This window comes from Ochotona curzoniae, unplaced genomic scaffold, assembly GCF_017591425.1.
Source record: "Ochotona curzoniae isolate NIBS_2020 unplaced genomic scaffold, NIBS_Ocur_1.0 contig_908, whole genome shotgun sequence".
Lineage (NCBI taxonomy): Eukaryota > Metazoa > Chordata > Mammalia > Lagomorpha > Ochotonidae > Ochotona > Ochotona curzoniae.
This window is the reverse complement of record NW_024466607.1, coordinates 19,290,875-19,315,242: the sequence shown is the minus strand read 5'-3', so window position 1 is coordinate 19,315,242 and position 24,368 is coordinate 19,290,875. Positions and strand designations below refer to the sequence as shown.

At 45.1% G+C, this 24,368-nt stretch overlaps 1 protein-coding gene across 1 annotated transcript in view; it reads right to left on the bottom strand.

Annotated features, from left to right (window-relative positions):
* Positions 1-111: 111 nt before the first annotated feature.
* Positions 112-24,368, bottom strand: part of CACNA2D3 (calcium voltage-gated channel auxiliary subunit alpha2delta 3) — a 696,258-nt gene continuing 672,001 nt past the window's right edge. The window contains exons 36-38 of the mRNA XM_040994648.1: positions 1,685-1,797; positions 1,448-1,530; positions 112-520 (exon numbers count right to left, since the gene is read on the bottom strand). Of these exons, the coding sequence (XP_040850582.1) occupies positions 428-520; positions 1,448-1,530; positions 1,685-1,797 (289 nt within the window). The 3' untranslated portion in view covers positions 112-427. The remainder of the gene's footprint in view (positions 521-1,447; positions 1,531-1,684; positions 1,798-24,368) is intronic.

Here is a 24,368-nt window from a genome sequence, read left to right as displayed (position 1 = left end):
TTCTGCCAGCAACCCTCCTTGAATGGTTTCTGAAACGGGGTCTCCGTGCATTTTCTAAGTTTGTATTGCTGGTGGCAACGAGATTATAAAAATCCAGACAGCAAGACTATGATTTTAATATACTTTATTGAAAAAGTGCACAGTTTTTAAAGTGGTTTCAGTGGGGTTTGAGCAGAAGGGACCCTGCCTGCCACCTGCAGTCCTGCTTCTGATGGAAGGTGATTATCATGTAGCGAACTCACTTTTGCATGACCAGCAAAGTAAAAAGGTAACTTTTGTCAACATGTCATTAAGAGTTTATATCACGCACAGTTTAAAATCATGAGATGCTGATGGTTGGACTATATTTCATGTCTCCTATGTTGCACCATAGTTTGGTTCACAGTTTATCCATGATTTAGCATGCCAAGAATACATCTCTTCCGGGTCACCTTGAGAACAGCAGCAGAAGCACAGGGAACAGAAGGAGGGCTGTGCTGGCCTGGAGACTCGGCGCGCCTCCACACTCCCTGGCGTTCTCCTGCAGGAAGAGGCAGTGGTTGGAGAGAGAGCAAACGGGTTCCGGGACATCGAAGCCACACCGCTCTGCCCACATTCCAGGTCAGAACAACATCCCTTGGGCCATGGACCCCCCTTGTCAGCACATCAGCTCTGGGCCACAGCACTACGCAAACCATTCAGCAGGTAAGGGACCACTGGGAAAAAGCATCTGCTAGAATCTTACTAGAAAGGCACATGTTGGGCCTCGGGTTTTCAGCCTCATGGTATCAACAGAAGAGCCCACCTAAGGCCTTAGCTAGGGGGGGCCTTTGTAGAAGCATCACGGGGAGGAGGGAGCTCCTGCTGTAAACAGAAGGCCGCAGTGGACTCCCTTCGTCCGGAATGCTGAAAGCTGCTGGCAGGGTCTCCACACTAGTACTCGGGTTGTGCTTATGCTAGTGCTTTCCTTAGCACCTGGTGGTACTGGCTTTGGTGATGCCCAGAAGAGACGCTGCAGAGCTAGAGTGCAGCTAGGTATTTTGTGTGACCCGTTCATTTGGGGGAGGATAGTTTTCTATTTCAACTTACATTTTTAGACATCAGGGCTTTTTTTTTTTGCCTCCAGTGTTATCAGGGTGACCCAATCCCAGATTTAGGTGAGTAATAAAATATCTACTAAGTATTACTCTACCTGTATAAACTGATACCAACATGTTTACAGAGCCGTTTGTGAACGTGGCCATAACATTATTGTCTGTAGCTGAACTCCAGCTTGGTCAGAGCCACAGTGTGGATGTAGCTATACGGCGTGCCGGGTGGGAAGAGATGTGGAAATGTTTGCTGAAGGAGCGTGGGGGATGTGATGGGAGAAGACAGTCAGGCACTGCTCAGGAGCAGGCGTCTCCCTGCCGGCCTGGGAGCATCTCCCCACGCAGCCGCTGGGAAAACAGGCTCGCAGCCGTCTTACCTCGGGGTGGAAGCCATGGCAGGACTCCGGACGCCTGCGGATCTTCTGGGCCTTCAGACGCTCACACTTCAGGGATTCGTTATGTTGACTGTAGTTAAGGCATGTTTTCCTGGATCTCAGACGCTTAGCATTTCCTTCCCTGAACCAATTTCTGTCTCTCTCACCCACCTAGGTTTCCTTGCTGTGCCCCCCACCCTGCCCCCTGCCCGTGTCCGCGGCCACTGCACAAAAGGATATACCTAATTTCGATGGGCGCCATGGTGATGGGCGCCACAGACTCACAGAGGCAGCTGCTGTCCACCACCACCATGAAGAGATTGCTGCTCGGGATCTGCTGGATGACAAAGGACCTGTGGGAGAGACACAGCGAGCCTGTGAAGGTCAGCTACCTGTGGTACTTTGTAAAGCAAATCTCACACACTGTTCTCCTCCTCAAGTGGCCTTTTTGCATGCGGTCCTTCAGAATGACTAGCAGGCAGGAACGCACCTTAGAGAGATGGGGATTGAAAACATGAGAAAATTAGAGTAGACAGAACAAGCTTCCATTCTGTTAGCTAGTCCACTCTCCCCCCACCAGCAACTCCAGAAGCCAAGTGCTTCTGCCATCACTGCAGCCGCTCATGGTGCACATGAGCTGGAACTGGGTCTTGAACCCAGGCACTTGGCTGCAGATATGCCTACCTCCAGTTGGAGTTCTGTGTGTACAACATGGTAAATGAGCTTCTGAGATTCAACAGCTCAGCTGTTTGCTGGCGTAATTTCTTTCTGCTAGATCCCCAACATTGCAGATGGCATCTGATATATTCTGCTATTGGAGTTTTGTTGCCCTCAAACATGGACTGAAACCATGAAATACTGAGAGGGGCGGGGAGTGACCCTTCTTACCACTGTAGAGGAACATGCGGATGAAGTTAATACTAAGTTGTGATTCTGTCCAAATCCAAGGTGTGAGCTGCAACTCTGACTCCCTAGAGGAAGCTTCCTAGAGGACCTTGCTAGAGGAATGGAGACGATGTTACCCAGTGCACTGACAGGACACGACAGTGCCCCCATAAGAACAGTGAGTACTGGCTTTGGAGAATCAATGCCCTGTGTCCTAGCAGACCCAATAATGCTGGATAAATACTTACAAGAAGTTATGTGACATGGTCAGTCTGGAGCTGGTTAGACAATAGAATCCAGCCTAGCAATTTCTCCATGGGTTTTATCTTTGTTGCAAGCTTTAGTAACTGGTTTACTAAAGCAACAAAGAAATTCCCTCTATCTCGTGGGGGACCTTGTTTATAATTTCCCACATTCTGCCACTCAAGGCGAGTGTCTGAGACTACAATACAACAGTAGCTGTCTACACATTCCCAATGCTCCTTCATCCAACATCTTCAAGTTACGGTCCTCGTCTTTACCTGCTGCTGGCAATAAGGCACGCCGCTCTGTAGTGACACTGCCTAACAGCGAACATCTCTTACCTAAGAGTGCCAAATCGGGACATTCTTCTGTGCCATTTTACTAATACCCCGTCTCTGCCTTCCCTTCCCGCTGCAGGTCTGTAGCTCTTCTCACCTGTGCAAGGACAGCGCTCTGCCAGTTATGCTCCTCATAACGGGCTATGCCTATTGCTGTAGGAACAGCCCATCTGAGATAAGGCGCATCACAAGCACCAAAGAAAAGTGCGGACCAAGATCACACAGCTCTCTGAAGAACAATGGCCGACTACAAAACTAGAGCAAATGAATCTATTAGGTGAACAATAAAGGAAAAATAGCCAAGATAATTTGTTCTTTTCTTTGAAAGGGTACAATAGCAAAGAAAAGAGAATGAAAACTATCCTGGCAGTTGGTAATGGACCAAAGGGTCCTCTCTCCAAAGGAAGACAGAATAATTTGCTATAAATACCTGTTGTTTAGAATCTAAAAATTGAGAACCTAATGAATCCGGGATAACAGATCGACATATCTGAACGCCTCCTAAGCTCAGGTGATGTTTGCCACAGACATTCCTAAAACAATGACATGCAAAGGCAAAAAGTATACTAGAAAATTGCTTACCATAAATAGAACAAGCAAAGCAATACTATTATACAGATTAAAATAATAAATTAGTTGACACTAGAAAACACTACAATGCAGTAACAAGATGGGAGGTGTTAGGTATGTGATGGTTATAAAACACAAATAGAAATTCCCAGAAGGACCAGTGCATATAGTCTTTTGAAAATGTTGTGCAGGGGCCTGCTTACTGGGTTAAGTGGCTACCTGCATGCCAGCATCCCCTGTGCATTCCGGTCCCAGTTGTTGTCCTTCTAATCCAGCTCCCTGCTCATCAGGCATTAGAGCAAGAAGTGGGTCCAAGTGCCTGCGCTCCTGGTCTCGTCCTGTTCTATTCCTGGATATTACTGTTTAGGAGGTGCAGCTTCCTTACCTCTGCTTATCTGTCCCTCTGTATGTAACTGTTTTGACTGACTAGCATTCAGAGGGGTGGCCAAGCCGTTACGTGACATGTGCATCACCTTCGAGTGCTGGTTTGAGTCCAGGGTGCTCTATCTCTGTTCCAGCTTCCGATTACCTCACCTGGAAAGGCAGTAGCAGAGGCCTACATGACACCTGCACGGAGCTCCTGGCACTTCAGTTTAACCCAGTGCTGGCTGCTGTGATCATGACGAGACTAAACCAGCAGATGGAAGATCTCAAATACTTGAACAGAAAGCATACTACTCTACTAGAATACAATTAGAATAACCAAAATAAGTCAATGGTAGAAATAAGAAATATTTTTTAAAAGCACAGTTCATCATCATTCCTTGAATTTAGAAACAGCCAGAATCAAATTTGTACAGTCTAGCTTTTTATACTCTCAATGGGGAAGAAGTTCACTTAGTTTTGCAACCAAGAAGTTGCAAAACTAAACCTGAGCCCTTCTTCCTCTGTCCCGTCTTGCACTGCAATGAGTATTGATGGCCACCTCCTAGAGCCCGTCTCTCAGGCTTCTGCAAAGAGATACTGATGAAAGAGTCTCCCTTACCTGTGCTATCGTTTAGACAGTCGTTTGGGTGTTCACCGAAGACCTAGGTCTTGGAAACGTGGTCCCCAAAGGCTTAGCTCAAGGGATTATGTGTGGTCACCTGACCTGGTGGAGGTCTTTGGGAACATGTCATTTCTGCAAGGCTAAGGATGCACCTGACTGCCCATGGCTGGGCCTGAGGCAGCAGAGCTTCAGGTGTGTCCAATCAGTACCTAACGATCACAATACAAGAATCAAATATACATAAAACATGAAGATAGTTGATGGACACAAAAGCTGATCTGAAAGACTGTTTTAAAAGGGGGTGGAGGTTTGGCCCAGCTGTGAAGGCCCTGCTGGGCATGCATCGGGGGTACCTGAAATCATGGCCCAGCACTGCTTCCGATGCAGCGTCCTGGTAACATGTGCCCGTGAGGCCGCAGGTGACAGCACCAGGGGCTGGGTCTCCATCACTCAGGGGAGACCAGCCGTGACACCCCTGCTCCTGTTTTCAGCCGGACACAGGCCCGGCTGTCCTGGGCTTTGAGGGAATGAGCCAGAAGACGGAGATAGTGTCTCTCCCTCTTACATAAAAATGTTTAAAACCCTCTAAACCTTGACATAAGCTAACTTTTAACACTCTCAAGGAAAAAAAAAAGTCAAAGTAACATTACAGCCAGTCATCTATAGAGATGATGCAGAACAAATTTCTGAAGATGAGGCATGAACTGTATCTGGAGCAGACCAAATGCTATGAACGCAACTGAAATGTTCACTGAGAGGCACCCCTGGGGGACGTGACCAAGGAGGCTGGTCGGGCACAGCTGTCGCTGTGTTCACAAACAACCCAACGCTGGAACATGCAACTCAGTACAAAGGTGAGGCACCTAGTCCACACATAGAACAGCAGCCTGACTCTGACATGAACCAATGAGAAGCCTTTATGCCAAGAGGATGACTACTGGTGCACAGTGAGGACCATAACACGCTCAGGAATAAACCCCGTGAAACACATGCTTTCATGAAGGCAATGGTGAAACCTGTGAAAAACATACAAAGGCAACCTAAGCATTGAAGGTAACTACAGCAGTTATAGATAGGGACATTCATATTTGAAGATGTCATTTTTAATTTCAAAAAATTCACAACAACCTCAATTTGACAGAATTTAAGATGAGTCCAGGAATGTTTCAGATGAATGACTATAAATGATAGTCTGGAAAACAGAAAAAGTTGGGCTTTATAAAATGAGAAGGGAAGGTGCTTGCTAGCATCCTCAGAACCTAGAAAGGAAAAGGAATGAGAAGACTAATCATTGAGCCTCAGTGTGTGTGAGACACACAGGCCCTGTCTTCTCCAGGCTAGAAACTCCTCCATGTGCTGTCCTTCCATCAGCCCTCCAACTATAACCATTCTTCTACCGTGTCTGTCAGCAGGTGTTAACAGGCTACAGGCCAACGACAGACTTGCCCTTGTACCTCTCCAGTTAAGTGTGTCTTGGCTGCCTGCCTATTCTACCATCCAGCCTGGTCCCTCAAGCCCATCATGCATTAGGGAGAAGAAAGAGGTCGGGTCGGGGGCAGGGGAGAGTAGGGGCGCAGAGTAGGAGGCGGCAAGAACAAGAGAAGAAAGAAAAGATGGGAAGGAGGTACACAGAATGCTGAACACACACCACCAGGGAGGCAAGGAGGATGGTTCTGCCATGCCGGCAGGGCTCCCCTTCCAGCACTCCACCTGCAGTGAGCTCGGCAAGGCAAGGGATGGGGGATCTTAACCTGGGAACCTTGTTCCTTCCCCTGTGGGACAACATGTCGGATAAGTACTTGGCATTACACACGCAGTGAGCACAATACAAGATGGATGTCTGAGTGTTTTCTTTCTCTGGAGTGTGTGGGGTGACAGAGCCTGAATCAGGAAGGGCGCACGCCCCATCAGCACGCAGGGCAATACCAGGGGACAGTGACTCACAAGAACCTGCGCTGCATCTGAAGTCCTGCACTTCTTCCCAAGGAGGATGTGTTCATGGATTCTTACAGTATTTACCCAACTGAGTGCTACACTAGAGACATCAGCATCTCAGGGACAGTAAGTCTATTCTTAAAGCAACTACCTACGTAAGAGAAAGCTACGCTCATTTTACCAGTAAGATAACAATGGGATATGTAACTTCTAGAGGAAACATGACTGAACACACTTTATTCTTTTTCCTTTATTCCCTGGGGTGTCCTGGTGGGGAGAGCAAGAGGCAGAGAGCAGCACTTTCCGTCCCCAGCTGCCCAGGAGCTGGGGGCTCAGTCCATCCGTGTGGGTGGTGGGGAACCCAACACCTGGGCTGTCACCTGCTGCCTCAGAAGTGCTCACCAGCAGGAGGCTGAAATCAGGAGCCGAGCAGGCCCAGAACCCGCCACAGGATGCAAGCACCCCAGGCCACATGCCTGCAGCCGCCAGCTCTCTGCACCGCACTGGAGCATTGCCCGGCTCACGCTCCCTGAAGGCAGTCCTGGGGTGGTCGCTCCATACAGACACTCCATGACAACCCAGGCAACAGATTGAGATTTAAAAAAAAACAAAACACATTTGCCACGAAACCCCACAGCCAACTTCCTCTTTCCCAGCTCCTGGGAGTTGACAAGCCCCACAGCTCCACGGAGGCGGAGGCAAACCACCCCCTACAAAGGACTTGCCGGCGGAAAGATTAACTGCTTTTCCATATTTTAAAGACTTACTGTCTGCTTATTAACAGGGTGCTTCAGAGGGGCCTGGGCAATGTTAGCTGTACATTCATTTGTGCAATGTGTATTTATGGTCCAGGGTGCAGGGTTGAACTCCATAAAACACACCTCCAGCCAGCTGGGCCCAGCAGCATGGCTGACATCACAGCCCTGCGGCGGGCTGCGTTTGCCTGGGGGCCAGAAGAGGCGAGGGGGGAAATGCCTCCACAGAGAATCACAGATCTCCTTGCTAAGCAGGGATGGGTCAAAATGCAGGAAATAAATTAGGTCCTCCAGGGACAGGGAGGTGGGAAAAGGGGGGAAGCAAATTCTGATGCATCCAGTGCTGGAACTGAAATAACCCAGCCCCCCTTTCCCATTCATACTATATACTACAGGCTGGGAAGGGCCTACCAGGAAAACAGGCAGTATGGTCTGAAGCCAGCCTCCCCTGCCAAGGGAGACTGTTGGCCAGGCCCTATCTTCAGAGGGGAGCTTTGCAGATCAAATGACGAAAGTGAGCGTGATGCTTGCCTAATGCTGGCCCGGAACAAGGAGACAGAGTGGGAGGAGCCCAGGGATAAGAGGTTCCCCAAGAGAGGGGCAGGATTTCCCGTTTGGAGCATACAGTTGGCTGGCATTCATTACATGGGTGCAAAACTCTATCTTTTAAAAAATGATGTTGTTCGGTAAGATCCTAAGACAATTTGAACAGAGAGTGTGGCCTCTCCTCCACGACTGCAGATGCCGACCCTGCAGAGTGCACAGCTTTTATCCAGAGAAGACATGAAAGGCAGTGAGCGAATCACACGCAACTCTGTGCACCTGGGACGGACACTGTCCCACTCTGTGCTGCCCGCCAGCTGGTCTTTCACCTAACTGTGGATTGTCAACTCCATCCCTTTCTTATCCACGGCAGATGCCCTGTTCTCCAACATGCACCATCACAGCACACACGCAAATGCCGTGCGCAGGTCCAGGCGCACAGAGCATAGAGTGAACCTCGGATGATCCTTGAAGTCCCGCTACAATTTAAAGTGGGGACACATAATAGAATGGCTAGATAGCCATGCTTCTCAGGGAGTGTGTGGAAGGTGAAGAGTGAAGAGGCCAGGACCACCTCATGCGCAGCCTGAACAGGAGGAAGGACCACCCTGCTGCACCTGCTCACCCCTGAGAAGAGGCAGGCCCCGGTACATTCACACATGAGTCATTTTAGCATGTCAAGGCACACGCAGTTCTCAAATACTTAAACTGCTGCAGAGCGCTGGAAAGAAGGAAATATTTCAAATTCCTTTTATGAAGAACACTGATATAAAACCTGACAAAGATTACACCAAGAGAAAAATCTATAAATAATCTATTCCTGATGATTACAGATGCCAGGATCTTCAACGCAATGCAGGAAGCAGAATTCAGGCTAAGTGACGGAGCCATACAGCATGCCCCCGAGGATTAACCAAGGAATGGAAAGGAACAGGCTGACCGGACACAGAGCTGGCCCAGACACCTTGGTTAAGAAAAAAAAAAGATGTTACACACCAGGTCAGCATCCAGCATTAGTGCTTACTGAAGAGCAATTCAGTAAGAGTGAAAGAGGAACGTACAGTTTAGTAGCACAAGCTTCCGGCAAGAGTTTTCCAGAATGGAGTACAAGGTTTAAATATCCCAGACTTCGTATGGAACCTCATAGATCTTTAAGGTGCAAGACCTCTTTGCTTCTGGTTGATAGTAGGGGGAAAAAAATTAAAAAGGGGGCCCTGCCCAACCATTTACAGAACTTTCTCTTTGATATCCAATCTCTCTGCTTTGGGGACCAATATCCTCCTCTTTATGAAGGCATCCACCCTCCCTCCAGGCAGCCCAGGTGCTACTGAGAGCTTGCCCTGTCCAGGCACGTCTCCAGGGCCTACAATGATCGGTACAGTTTCTTCCCTAAGGGAAAGCAATGGGTACTAAATGGGCATTGAACTTAAATTATCAGACTGAAGGTTGAAGCTCCCATTTTTACCCTTCCCAGTGCAGAGCGAGGCTGCTGGCAGCCACTAATGCTCAAGAATGGAAGTATCTGCTGAGAAACGCTTAGAAAATTCCTGGCTCTGGATCCCAACCTTGGGGAACTAGAGCAGGCCTTGCCTGAAGCCCACCTCTCAACTTTGCCCCTTATGGTTTAAGCTTGATCGAGTTAAGCCTTCTGTTGTTGGTAAATAAAGACCATATTATATGACCTGATCAGCCTGCAGCTGGAAATGTGGGCTTTCAGGAAATGAGCCCTCAATAGAATAAGCTTGGTTTCTCCTGTGTGCCTCAGATGGCCAGCCAAGAACTAAACGGGCACAGCCCTCTGTGCTCCATTGCACTAGTGTGGGAAACATGCTATGTTTTCACAAGTCACTCCTCGGATGAAACAAACCACCATATTCTTTTTGTTCTGTTTCTTCAAAACTGTGGACAATGGACAAATCATAGCATTCCATCTGTGCCGCACCAGTGGGGACAGCACGCAGAGAGCCAACATGATACTTTGGAAGAACCTGTCCCATGGCAGCATTTACTGTGTGGCATGCAGACTGCATCAAGAAGTGCCATCCCAATGACTTTCCGCCTCAGCCCACTGAGGATTTATAGAATCTGAAAGCAACTTTGGGCAGGAAGTCCCCTGGCATTGTTAACCCCAGGCAGGTGGCAAGGGCTGGCATTTTGCATTTGCAATATGGGAAAGAAGGTCCTACTGAATGAAAAGCCAAAAGGACTGTTTGGTTTTCTTATCCCAGAGGAAGGGAATTTCAAAAAAAAAAAAAGGTTGACAACAAAAAGATGCTTTCAAAACTTGGCTATTATTTTCGCTTTTCAAAGTAATTTTCTAATACTGAGGTCATCAGCAAATCCTCTTAATTATGACATGAACCATTATCTTCTAATCCTTTAAGAAGAGTAAGGAATTTGTTAAATATTTTCACTAGAACTATTAGAGTCCTTTTAGAATATAAATAATGACAATAATAGCTAACATTTATGGAGTGTTTATCTAATACCCAGCACATTTCTATGTGGTTCCCCTTTAATCTTCACACTAATTCAAAGACATACCATGATTTCCATTTTATAGATGAAAACATTCAACCTTGGAGAAGTTCAACAAACGTTCCCAAATCATAAACATCATCAACCATCAAAATTCTACAAAGCCAGGCCCACATGTCTCTTCAGTCTTGTTTCAATCACTGTGCTCTGTAATTAACCACCATCATTATCCACCCGCCATCATGGTCACTGTCACCTGTGACTCCCTGAGCACTTACTGTATATACGAATTGTTTCAAGAACTTTTACCCCAACCCCATTTTACAATTCTGTGAGCCAAGCAGCACGAAGCCCACCTTACAGAAGAGGCACCTTCAGCTTAGAAGATTTAAGAAAATTGTTGGTTTAGGGTGGCACAAGCAATGAGTACCATCATTCCTGTTTGGAGCTACAGTATTTTCAGAACCTAGCATGTTACCCATCAAGCAATAAACCCTCATGCGGAAATGTGTTTGGTTAGCAGCAGTGCAATGCTTCTCTAATAAACTGAGACCACAGAATGTTAGCCCAGATGGAAGGACAAGCTGACATGACCTTGAACTCATACTTCTCATCTCTTACTTCTTGGCTTTCCATTCTCCTCTGCAACCTCCCTTGGAATACTTGCAATCATTTAGCAAAAAACAGAGCAACAGCGAAATAAGCCATAAAGAAACCAGAATGGACTCCAAATGATAGACTGGCATTCACTGGCGAGTCAAACACCTGCTTACATGGTCCAGCAAAGCAAATTCTGACCCTCAGTACCTGCATCCTAGAAGACTGAACACCTTGAAAATGATAGTTCTGTGTAGTTAACCACGTTAAGGGCAAAGAAACAATCAGCCTAAATATGAAGTCAGTTTTGCATAGAAAAAAAAAAGGCTGGAAGGAAAACTGGCAGGATTAAAATATGATTCTTATCTGCATTTTACAGATGAGGAAACTGGACAACCTGCCTAAAGTTACACAATGAATGAGGTGTGGAGCTGAGATGCAAACCCAAGCTGTCTGGCTTCAGAGCCCAAGCATGTAATTTTTCTGCTAGTTCTAAGTAGTGAGTTGGCAGGCAGTATTTATACATTTCCCTATGTTCTACTTTTCTGGAAAGAGTAGGAATTACACTTTAATAAGGCATAACGACTTCCTATTTTCAATACTATCATGGCGGTTGGACTGTACCAACGAGCAGCACTGAGATCTCCAACACTGTCTGCTAAACACCCGAAAAACTAAAACTGTATTATCAGCTCAAACCATGAGGACGTTTCTGCCTGGTAGTCTCACCATATTCTAGGTAATCAGTCTGTCTCCTGGGATGGAAGCACCCTCTCCAGGAACCCTTTCTGAGCCTTCCTCTGAAGACTATTTTTTGAGATGTATTTATTTTTATTTTAAAGGCAGATTGACAGAGAGAAAGAAAGACCGAGAAAGATCTTCCATCCCCTGGTTCACTCCTCACATGGCCGCAATGGCTGTGGCTGAACCAATTTGAAGCTAGAAGCTAGGAGCTTCTGTTGGGTCTCCTACCTGGGTGCAGATACACAAGGACTTGAGTCATCCTCCGCTGCTTTCTCAACCATGAGCAGTGAACTAGATAGCAAGTGGAATAGCTAGGACTAAAACCGGTGCGCATAGGGGATGCTGGCATGGCAAAGCAGAGGATTAGCCTCTTAAGCCACCATGCCAGCCCGTTAGCTTGCCTCCAATATCATCTTTCTTACTGCCTGGTCTACACTGCAAGTTCTGTACGTTTCTGCTGATTGACGTAAATGCTGAATGCATGTCTTTCTATGTTGCTTCTATCTAAGCTTTCTGAAGAATACATCTTGTAGCTTTGAATTAATGCCTCAGAGAGGAGTTACACAAATTAGATGATCAGCCACGCTTGGGGATCTGATTTTTGAAACCAAAGCCTCCAATAATCCCAATCCCCACGCAACACCTCCCTACCCTAGAACAGTGTGATGGTTTACTTTCAGCAGGACAACACTTACGATGGACACTGAGGAAACCTCAAGGCAGCTATGTCCCAACGACACTGTCAGAAAGGCAATGTTTTAAGTCTTTTTCGTGTACTCACAGATTTTTTTAAAGACTGGAAATATACTTAAATGCGGGGGAAGGGGGTGTCTTCCATTCTCTCCCTTTAAGAATCAGAACTCTGGGGCTGTCATGGTGGCTTCACAGCTACTGGCACCTGTTGTGCCGGCATCCATATGGCTGCTGGTCTGTGTCTCTGCTACTGCACTTCTCCAACTCCCTGCTTATGGCCTGGGAAGGCAGTAGGAAGTAGCTCAGGTTCTTAGGCTGCTGCACTAACATGGGAGACCCAAAGGAGGATCTTGGCACCTGGCTTCAGATTGGCTTAGCTCTGGCCATTGCAGCTGTTTGGGGAGTGAGTCAGAAGATCTCTCTGTGTGTCTTTTGTCCACTTGGTAAAGCTGGCTTTCAAATAAAAATAAATAAATCTTTCTCCCATTCTGTATGCACTTGGTCCATGCAAAGAATATCAAAATGAAAAAAAAAGCAGAAGAAAATAAGGGGGCAGGAGGTAAGAAGCCTGTTTGTTCAGAATCCATGCAGCTGAGTCAGGCTCCCAGTATGAATCCAATGAGTAAACACTTTGAAAAGTTTTCTCTTAACTTTGTCAGGATGGACTGGGCCAGACTCCACACTGACACACACACATGAATTAGGACTTGAGACAAGGTTTCCTTGGGGATCCCTCCAACTGAACTGCTAGACTCAGAATTCCAGGGAGTTTTCTGGGGAGTATCCCAGGATCTGGGCTCTGATCATGGAGTGCATGTGTCAGGACTGGGCCTCCTCAGTGGCTTGGACAGAGCACTGGATGATTGCATGCCCAGATGTACATATGGCAATCTATTGGGGCTTACAACAGATACCTGGTACCATAGCACAAGAAGAACAAATTGATCAGCTACCCATCCAAACATTGACAGCAAATATCTGAGTGAATGGAAGCTCTAAGGTGGACTATGTCAGCCAATGGAATTTGGATGGATTTCCTCATCTTTGGACCAGCAAGATCGGCAGCATTTCAGAACTATTGAAATCACTCGAGCAGAACCCTCAGAGCATGCTGCACATCGGGATCCTGGGATGACATCGGGTGGCTGCTCCCCATCCCTGGGTACTGAGACAGTTAAAAGGATGGGTACAGCTTTTCCCCATATCATGCACCTTCCCCCAGATACAGGAATAAGAAAAAGGAAATTTGGAAACAATGGTCTCACTCACTTTTCCCTAATCCTCAACCCTTCTCACCCTAACCAACTTTACAAACATCAAAAATAAAATTTAAAAGAAAAAAAAATCAACTTCAAATAAAACGAAAGTGTTCTCTTTTATCTCTCCTAAGCTTTCATTTTTTTTTCTATCTAAAAAGTGATTTCTAAGGTTCCTTCCCAATACAGCATTACAAAAATTTTGGTTTTTACAGCATTGCTTGAGAAACCTAATTTTTCAAATCTGAGATAATAATTAATAGATGAATGGCTATGATTTTATTATCTTTCTTTTGACTCCTGGCATTGCCAACTCTCTTTAATCTTATGCAAAAGCAGAGTTGCTTACACTCCAAGAACCCAAATTCCAAAGAGTTAAATCTTCCTGGGAAACCTCTGCATACACCTTTCCTAAGTAGCCTCGAGACATTGGCTATAATCCAGAAGAAAAGTTTAAAGAAGTCAGTATTGTATCTCAAGATGTAGAAAGGGGGGGGTGATCTACTTCGTAGAAGATACAATAGAGCTATCAAGAGTGTAGAGAAATCCAGGGCTGGCACTATGTTGGACAAGATTAAGATGCCACGGTCAAACCTGGCATCCTATGTGGATGCCAGTTTAGGTCCCAACTGCTCCACTTTCACTCAGCTCCAAGAAGGGCAAGAAGAAGCTCCTGGCTTTTGATTTCAATCTGGCACAGCTCAGCAATTGCAGCAATTGGGGAGTGAACCAATGTTTGGAAGAGCTCACTCAGTGGATGGCAACACGGGGTGTGTGATTAGCCAGAAAGAGCAGAGATCGGCTGGGCTCAACTTCAGTCTTGTACAACAAGCTTCTTTCAAGTCACCTCTTGACCCGGGAACCTTGCATTGTGTCCCATCTCCTAAGCACCAGAACTGGATTAGATTCCTGCCCTTCTAGGCTCACTGACTTACGACTTGGAGGTTTAAGGTCCTAGGTAATTTCGGAGGCCAAGTCATATTCGAACTGTAGTAATGACATTTCAACAAAATACTTTCCGCTCTGAGAAGGGCATTATGAAAGGAGTAAAAAGGCAGGCTACCGGCCAGAGGAAATATTTTCAGTTCATATATTGTTACAAGAGACTAGTACCTGGAATACAGAAGAGATTATTGACACAAGAAAACAAAACCAGAGTTTTCTCCTGTCAATGGAAAGGGACATTTCATTGACTAAGGGTTGTGGATAACAAATAAATAGCAATCTAAAGTCATTATTCATCTTGAAAATGAAACACCACAATATCACGTCACTGTCATGGTCATAAAAATGACAATACCAAGAGTTGACAAGGACGAAGACTAATTGGATCTCTCATAGACAAAAACAGCACAGCCACGAAATAAAACAGCTGGACAATTTTCTTATGCAATTAAATGTAGACTTGCCATATTTGGAGGTGGGTCAGGTCAGAAAGTGTGCAGAGGGCGATTATGAAAAACTGCATGCATTTCATTTTTTTTTTTTGCCTCAAAATGAACTTTTTGAATCCAATTGTCCACAAAGTGTTTGCATTGCCCTTGCACAAACCAGTAGTCCCTTTCTTAGGTATACATTCAAGTAAAATGACAACTTATATTCATATAAACACCATACAAGGGTACTTTGAAAAGTTTAAACTGTCCAAATATCCCTCAAGTGGAAAATGCATAAATCATGAGAAACCCACAATGGAATACCAGCCAATAATGAAAAGAGCTGCTGATGAGAACAACAAAAAGAACAGATCTCATGTTAAGAGGGAAAAGCCAGATTCAGAAGGCTACACTCTGAATGATTCCATTTAATCTAAAAGTAGAGAAGATTTGGCTCTACAGTCACAGAACACATCACCGTTTCCTACAAGCTGTGGTGGTGGGGGCAGGCTGAGGAAGGTGCTAGGGCCAGAGAATGGTCACATCTTGATTGTGGTGGGGACAACTACAAGTATCTATCAAAACTCCAAGTGGGTCAGCGCTCTGGCAAGGGGGTAGGGGGGTTAAGCTACAGTGTCCAATGCCAGTATCCTCTCTGCACACTGTTCACTTGACCTTAGCCAAAAGGCCGAGAAGCTATGCATGCACTCTTCAAGTCCTGGATGTTCCACTTCTGCTCCAGCACGCCCTTGTAATGACCATGGGAAAGCAGCAGAGGATGCCTCAAGCATTTACACCCTTCCACCACTGTGAGAGACCCTGAACAGACTCCTGCTTTTGGCTGGGCCCAACCTGGGCTGGAGAATGCCAGCCATTTGGAGAATGAACAAGTAAGTGGATGGAAGATTCTCACCCCTACCCCCAGCTATTTTTTGAACGATTTTTTTTCTCAAATAACAATAATGAAACTGAAACCCCACATTAAAAGAGGAAATATTATACGTAAATGCAAACCATGAATCAAAATTGGTAGATGATGCTATAACAACAAATAAATAACAAATAAAAACCAAGAACAAACTATGTGCTGCTTGCAAGAGGGCGCTTAAAGACAAGGACCAGTAGAAAGATGACAAGGCAGAAAGACATGCAACATTGAGAGGAAGCAGCACACAGCTCAGAGTGCTGTACTGGCAGCGGAAACAAGCTTGGTCACCAGAGACGAGGATGAGAAAATAAGACGGCTAAGTATGTGACATATGTAATAACAGAAATTCAAGATAATAAAATAATACGTTGGCAGACAAGCTAGCACAATTTTTGAATTCAACTGCTTTATCATGGATATTACGGGGGGGGGGGTTCTAGATTGCAGGCAAAAGGCATTATTAGAGGGTTCCAGTGGTTTGCCATAAAGACCATATAACTAGTTCATAGACAAAGGTAAGAACTGGATTTAGCTGGTTTTAATTTTCAATATGTACTACAGTATGTGTCATCAAATGTGTGCCCTGGGGACAAAACATTGCATAAATTAATATATTTAATAAAACACTTTTGTTTTTACCTAAATGCAGCGGGGTTGTATCATGTAGCATTCTCATTAAAAATACAAAGGAAACTTTGAAGGTTCATGGAAAATGGAATTAAGAGGCAAACTGAATTTTGGGTTCCACATTTTGCAATGCATGTAATTAATACAAGGGGTCTTCATAAAGTTGACAGAATATGCATACTATGAAAAAAAGTTCTTATACCACAAAAAGCATCTTTTCATTCCAGTTTCCCTAAAATTTTCAAAACTCCTGTCCCATGGTGAATGCTAGCAAAGCAAAGAAGACTTATTGCTTAAGTATGGAAATTGACAGAACAAAAAGAAGAAAATGTGTGACTTTAGACATTAAGCTGTTTGTCTCCTCCTGTAAACATCAGGATGGCAATCTGGAAGATTCTGTTCCTGTTAACCCCCTTCCCTTAGCAAAGCGATTTAGTCCTTCGTCCTGGCTTTGCTGTACTCCTGGGCTCAGGCTCCTGCAGGAAGGTTTGACTTCATCTCTCCAAGATGCTATGTGTTGAGTTCTGAGCGCTCTCTCCCACCCCCCATTCTGACCTTCCTAGAACTCCACTGATAAATGGGACAGTATATTCAGGCTTTCCTGAAGCTCCGGTTCATGGCTCTGTTACAATTAATCATCCCTTTTTAGTTTCCGTAACTCAACTTGAAATGCCAGGGTCACCCTCATCCTGAGTTCCACTGCTGCACTCTGGCCTCTAGCCATGGCCCTGGACACACGCTGGCTATGCCTCAGTGCAGACAGGTCAGCCCTGGGCTGTGCCGAGTGCACTATCAGTTTTTACCCTTTCTCTTTATTCTTTTTCCTGGCTCCTTCATGGTGTGTGCCAATAAGAAAAAGAGGGAGACTCTAGCTTTAGGTCATGACATTCCAGAAATGCTATCCTATCCTATGATCCTGTGCCCAGGAAGAGCAACCTGAGCTTTGCCCAGTCTGGCTGTGCACCCACCAGAGGGCAGAGCCCCAGACCCACCTCTGAGTCTACCATCAGATGTCCCAAAGCCAGGCCCAGAACCTACATTTCTACAGGCTTCCCAGAGGAGTCTGGCTCCATGTTTGAAACCTATCATAAACCAGGCTGAAATGAAAACAAAAAAAGTGTGAAAAAGTGACACTTTTGAAGGTAAAAGAAACAAAAGGTTGTGAGTTATGACATGGCTAGCTGGCCCATCGTAAGGTGAAGAGACCACATCAGCTGGCTTTTGGGGAGCATTCTCAGGCACTGGGGTGTCCAGCAAAGTTGGCAACACCATGACCCTGTGGAATTTTATGTAGAGCAACTTGGGACCACGGATCAAGGAGAAGGTTGGGATTGATATTGTATGTTGACAGGCAAGTGAAATAGAAATTTCAAACTACTGTGTCCTCTCAATGCCTTCTCTTGAATTACTGATGTGTCTACTATTTTAGGTACCACCCTCATTCACAAATTACTAGCAGCTTTTTGAATTCACTGCTTCCCAAAATGTGTGGAAACAGCCTAGGAAGGCCAGCACTATGGCTCAATAGGCTAATCCTCCAACTTACAAGTGCTAGCCTCCCTTACCAGTGCCAGTCCATGTCCTTGCTCATGCCCTGAGCAAGCAGTGCAGTATAACCCAAGCCTTGGGACCTTGCACCCACGTTGGAGACCTGGAAGAAGCTCCTGGCTCCAGATCAGCTCAGTTCCAGCCATTGCAGCCATTTGGGGAGCAAAACAACCCTTCTCTCTGTAAATCTGCCTTTCCAATCACAATGAAACAAATCTTTAAAAAAAAAAAAAGATACACATAGCCTGAAAGCATTTTTAGAATCATCCTTCATATCCTGATCATTCAACAATTCCTTTGCTAGCCTGCTGCATTTCCAAGCAGAGAGAACAGAGTTTTCTACTGTTTGGTTTGCCTCCTTTCTTCAAGAAACAATTTCCACTTGCAGAACATGATCGGCACATATTTGAAGCCTGCGTCCTTTGCAATAGAGGAACGACATAAGGATAAATGAATATGCCAGTTGGGAAATGGTTGGCTTATTCCAATGCTTAACGTAATTCATTAGCGGGCCTTACTGCTAACTGCAATAAGCATTGGCAAACACAGACTCACTCCCAGAACTGTGTTACTTTATATTCCCAGAGCACTTTATCCCGTTTTAATCAGGGTTCATTAATCTCCGCAGTTTTTCATGTTGCTTTAATTTTCCTGATTAGCTGTACTTATCGCCATGCTCACACATTCGAAAAGTGTTTCTGAAGCTCATTTTTTTTTTCTGGATCTCCCCTCAAAAAGCCTGTGTAATGTCATTTCAACATTGCTTATTATTAACATGCAATAATTAACTCGGCACCCTGCTAGAACCCAATACTTTCTGTTCACGTTCTTTAATAATATAAGGAGGCTTATAAATAATTACTGACAAAAGCATTCAGTGTGTAAGCTGGCCTGCTGCTACTGTAATTTTTGCTTTTCTTATTCTTAAGTTACACCACCAGTAGGCTGCTCCTAGCAACTTCATACAAGAAATAAAAGCAGGTAGCATTTAGGTTTCCCCTTAGACGGCACCACAGCGTCCTAGAGAAGGTCTCCTGAAAATGATTTCAACCTAACATCTAATCCTTCCACATGTAACAACTGTTCTATCCTATTCCCCCAAACAGGCAACGAGTCAAAAGGGAGAAAAAAAAAATAAGATGTTTATGTCTGTACTGTGCAACTCTTTATCTTAATAAAGAATGGTTCCAAGCTACTTTATTTCTGGAAATTGATAGAAGAATTCACTGCGTAGATACACGGAGATTTAGAAGACATTTCTCTATGTTATCGCGACTTATCCAAAAATGGGGAAAAAAAATATTGGTAAAAGAAGCTAGTAAACCTACATGCTGCATGTTTATGCTTTAAAATACACATTGCAGAAATAGTTAAAAGCAAGGAAATATACTAGTGACATTTCAAAGTTGTCTTTCTGGAAAAAAAAATGTGCAGAAAACATGACATTCCTTTCATAGTTTTACTCCTGGATGATGAGACTATAGATAATTCTCTATTTTCAAGTGCAGCCTCCCTTCCGGGAGAATCACACGCTCACTTCCACAGTGAAAAATAACCATACTGGCTTACTTTTAACGCAGCTGTAAGTATTTACATATTTGATTAATAGTTATTTTAAATGATCAGATCTAGAGAAGCAATTATCTAGAAAGAGATTCCTAAATGGCCGGCTGAAAGCTCTTTCTGTTTATTAGAGATAGAGAGACTGAGATAAAATGCTGTAATGCACAGGACTGGAAGGGGCTTCAGCCAGAAAAGCTGACCACTCAGTCCAAGTCACCCATGTGAGTAATAGAAATTCAGTTCTTTAAGCCATTACCACTGCTTCCCAGCGTCTGCTTAGCAGGAAGCTAGATTCACAAGCCAGAGCTGGGAACTGCATTGCAGCGTGCCCTTGTGGGATGTGCCTGCTGCACTGCTAGTCTCTGCAGCTCCTCCAGCAGCTTGACAGTGGAGTGTGGCGTCTGTGGGGATGCCAATCACATCCCCTCCATGGACCGCTGTCTATTTTCCTAAAGAAATCACACAACTTGTTTCCAGTTCTTGGAAATGAGAGTGTTTGAGCTGTTATTTTTTTGTTTAGACAGATACCTGTTTTGCAATATCACACAGAACAACAGGTGCCTTAGCAACTAGAATCAGACACCTTTCTATCCCATCCCTTTCCTCTGTTGCTTTTAATCAACAAGGTTATCCTTTCTGGAAACTGGTCTCAATCAACACTTTTCTGGGTCCCACTTTATACACGTAGCTCCACATTGAACATAGAAAAGAGGAATTAACACAACATGGTTCCATCTACAAACAAATGCAGTCAAGACCTCCCAGCTACTATGTGCCAGCTAAATGCCTGGCTATGCAAAAATATTATACCTAATAATATCCATGCCAACCCAATTCCCCTAAAGGCAAAAGTAGCATCTTCATTTTAGAGATGAGCAGGTGGCAATTCAGAGGAATAAGTCACACGCTGGCCAAGGCTGCCCAAGTAGGAAGTGGTGGCTCTGAGACCCACATCTCCCTGCTGCCAATGCCAGTACATTTTTTAACCCCTATTCTAGACTAGATCATTTGGTCTGGTAGGTAAGAAGACAAGCCAAGAGATGGTTAACAAGAAATGTAGCAAGTGCTATAGGAGAACTTTCAGATGGGTCTAATGGAAACTGACACACAAGGAGGCATGACTCTAGACATGCTAGCTCTCTGTAGATTTCTTCCCATTTATTAAGGCGCGCATGGGGTTGTCATCTCACGAAGCATACCTCAATGATGAGATGAAACTAACATGACATGTGCCTGCACAGATGAGCCTGTACCATGACAGGGAAGCACCTGACTGGCCACTAACAGCAGTTCTTCTGCTGGCCGCTAGGCCGAATACAATCTCTGTGTTTGGTTGCTCTGCAGAGCTGCTCAGCAGATCCCCCTGGTTTGAGTTTATGTTCCTCCTTGGTGAAATGCAGATGCAACAACATAAGAAAAAAAAATGGAAAGCGTGAACGTGGAAATGGACCTCTTGTAAAAACTAGGCATTCAATGAAAGAGCAATCTCATATGAACTCTCTTGGGGCCTAGATTCCCTGAACAAGACTGCAGGGGCCATCTATGTGAAAAGAAATGGAATCCTTCGTGAAATATATAATGTTATCTCAATATCAAGTTATCAGTGTGTTGTCTGAGAAGCATCTGATGGAGTCATGCCAGCCTGATGGTCTCTCCCGCATCCTTCTGCCTCCGATCATCCACATCTCCAGACCATCTCCAAGCCGTGGATGATTCTGATCTTCACCTTGGGCCCCTCCCACCTAGTTTTCATTCCTAATGTCTTGAGAACCTTGGTCATCAGCCAGTGGATGCTGCATTTATTCAAGTCTGTAGGCTACATCTTGCTAGCGATGGAGAAGACATGGAATGAATGCCTGCCTCTGCCCTAGACAGTCAAGGGGCCTGGCAAAATTGCAAGAGGGTGCTCCAAAAGATGGGAGCAAAGGACCCCTGACCCAAAAAGTCGACATCCTGAAGCAACACTGATGCTGGGAAACTGGATTTCCTTCTTGAGTACACAGAATGCCCTTTTGGAAAGAAAAGGTTTGAGTCTAGAAACTGTGTGTCTATATTTCATGTGCTACCTTTTGAACAGCACTGCTGTTTGATCCTTTGTGCTCCTTTAATACATCAGATGGGATTTTTAATATCCATAGGAATATATAAACTGTTTCCAAGCTAAACAAATGGAGGGTAAACTGGAGAGTTAATAAACACATTTCTATAGGGTTTTGGCAACTCGCTAAGCCGCTTCAGGTGTGGCAGGGGGTAGACCAATGGTGGGGGCAGGCAGAACACAGGCTTCATTTGAGGGAAGGATGGCAGGACGACAGCACGAAGCACCACCAGGACGGACACAATGCATCGCAGAGAGGCATTCGCTCATGGACGTCCATGGCGTGGCTAGCTAGGGCTCCCGCCCTGCCATTCCACATGCAAATAAACATTCTAAAAATACTTCTTGGCTCTGCTGGGCTCCTACCCTCCGGCATGGAAGAGGAAAGTCTCCCTGAGCTGTGAGCCCAGCCAAGCTCACACAGGCTCCCCCCTTCTTTTCCCACACATCAAGAAATGTACAAATGGGAAATTGTATGTGAGACTGGCTCACGGCAGGTAGGGACCTGTCTAGTCATTAGACACACGCACCCCTCTCAGTTTGCATCATGGAGTCAGAAGGGAAAGCAACATTTTTCACCATTTCCTGTATGTAAACCTCTCCTAACACTGCTCATCAGAGAGCAAGTAACGAGCAACACCTACACAACAAGCACATCATCCTATCTGGATCCTCCAAGTTGTAATCATGGGCACACTGTCCTTTCCAAGCAGCTGAGAACAAGCAGAGAAGCTCTCTCCACTAGCCAAGAGACTCATATGTACCCGGAGACAACTCTACCAGGAGTTTCAATCCCGAGGATTACAGTGTCTTTGTACCACATTCTTATCTTATGGCTCTCTTTCAAGAATTCAAAATTAAGTTCCCAAGATAAGTGTTTACCTCCTCCTCTCCTTTTGGAAAGTTGGAAGCCAAGACGTTTTTAGCAACCACAAACACACAGCACTAATTGGGCTGGTTCAGTGTTAAGAGCTAGCACTGATTTATTCAAACCTGGCCCAACTCCCACAACATAAAAAGAAGGCAGCCCTTTATTAAGGCTTGTGTGCCACAGCCTCGGTATTACAGGACACATCATTTTTACAGTTGATGAACCCATGTTTTAAGTCTCCGAGGCTGGAAAGGAGCTGACTTTATGATCCAGCAGTAGCTTCTACAATGTATGAGATGCACAACAGGTGAGAAAAACCTAGAGGAACGGCAGGCTGGCTTTCCTCTACGACCCGAGTGTGACCGAAGTCGCACAAGCTAACAGTTCCAACAGAATTCACAGCTCTGTTAGCGCTCACCTTGGCAAGGCACACGGGAGTTAAGTGACATTGAGGGAAAAGACACCTAGTCCCCACTCTTCCTTGGGTCAAGACTGGACCAGTGGTGGGGACTCGGAGCAGCAGGCAAAGTTGACCTGTTTAGAAATTCAGTTAAGCCTGTTTGAAAAGACATCCTGACCATTTCAAGGAACACTGAAGCACATTGATTTCCTGGTTTTAGACAAGAATCTGCTATGCAGGAAGAGAACAAAAATATCTTAACAAATTAGCAAATGCTTGCAAAATAAGTGGTTTTAAAGACATGTTACATGTTTATACCTACACATTATTCAGAATACCAATGTTCTTCCACTGGCCAAAGTCTGTTATCTCATTTGTGTAATGAAGTATCTGATCGTTGCTGAACACGTGTGGTCTCGGTTTCAGAATTTCTAACGTGTCACAAACCAAGAGCTCAGGCAGATCCCAGCAGCGGCCAACTTCATCAAGGACCGTCGAGGTCAAAGCACAAAGCTCCCATCCAACTTTCCTGATTAAAAACTGTTAGTTTTACCTTCCAGGCTACAAAATCTGGAAGAGGAAAGCCACTGGAGTTCCGCGCCTTTTCTATATCCCTGTTAGTGCAGATGGGTTTACAGATCATTCCCTGTGGCAATATCTCCCATTTATGAAGCACTTACTCCATGTGTTAGTCACTGTGCTGATTAGGAAGATTAAAAAAAAAAAAGAAAAGAAAAGCCACACACAGACCCTATGAGAACAGTCTTGTCATCATCTTCTTAGTGGAAATGACAAAACTGAGGCCCATTGGAAATAACTGGTCGAGATTTTGCACTTAAATAGCAGAATGATGGACTTATGACTGTTTTTGAAGGACCATACGACTGCGATAATATAGGGGACATCAGTGGCGGGGGAGGGGATTTGCAGAGCATAGAAGGGAACTCCCAGAGCCTATGGAACTGTATCATAAAATATTAAAAAAAAAAAAGGATATTTGCCCCTGTGAAGGGCCATGACGCCCCCTCCACCCCCCACTGCCACTGGTTCCAGATCCCATCCTTTCAACACACCCCAACTCTGCTATGGGTCCATTTCACAGGCTGCTTCCAAAAGTCGGCTTGATAACAGCACCTGCAGGGCACTGGGCGGCAATCTGAGCACGTGTGGTCTGGTCACCCACCCAGCCTGAGGCCGCAACAGGAAGCTGAAATCGTTTGTAGGAAGACGGAATCCCTGAACTCTGCTTCTCTGAACTGTAGCCCACGAAACATGTCAACACAGCTTCGAGACCAATTACTTTTCTTTCAGTTTAGCGGATAAATGAAAGGCGTGTGGGGAGAAGTGATGAGAGAAGAAAAATGTAGCCCCAGTTCTGGGGACTTCAAGGAAGATGAGCAAAGTCTATGTTCACATCCCAAAGTGAAACTGACGGCAACATCAGTTTTTATAAAAAGTGATGAGTGATACTACCAAAAAAAAGTGCAG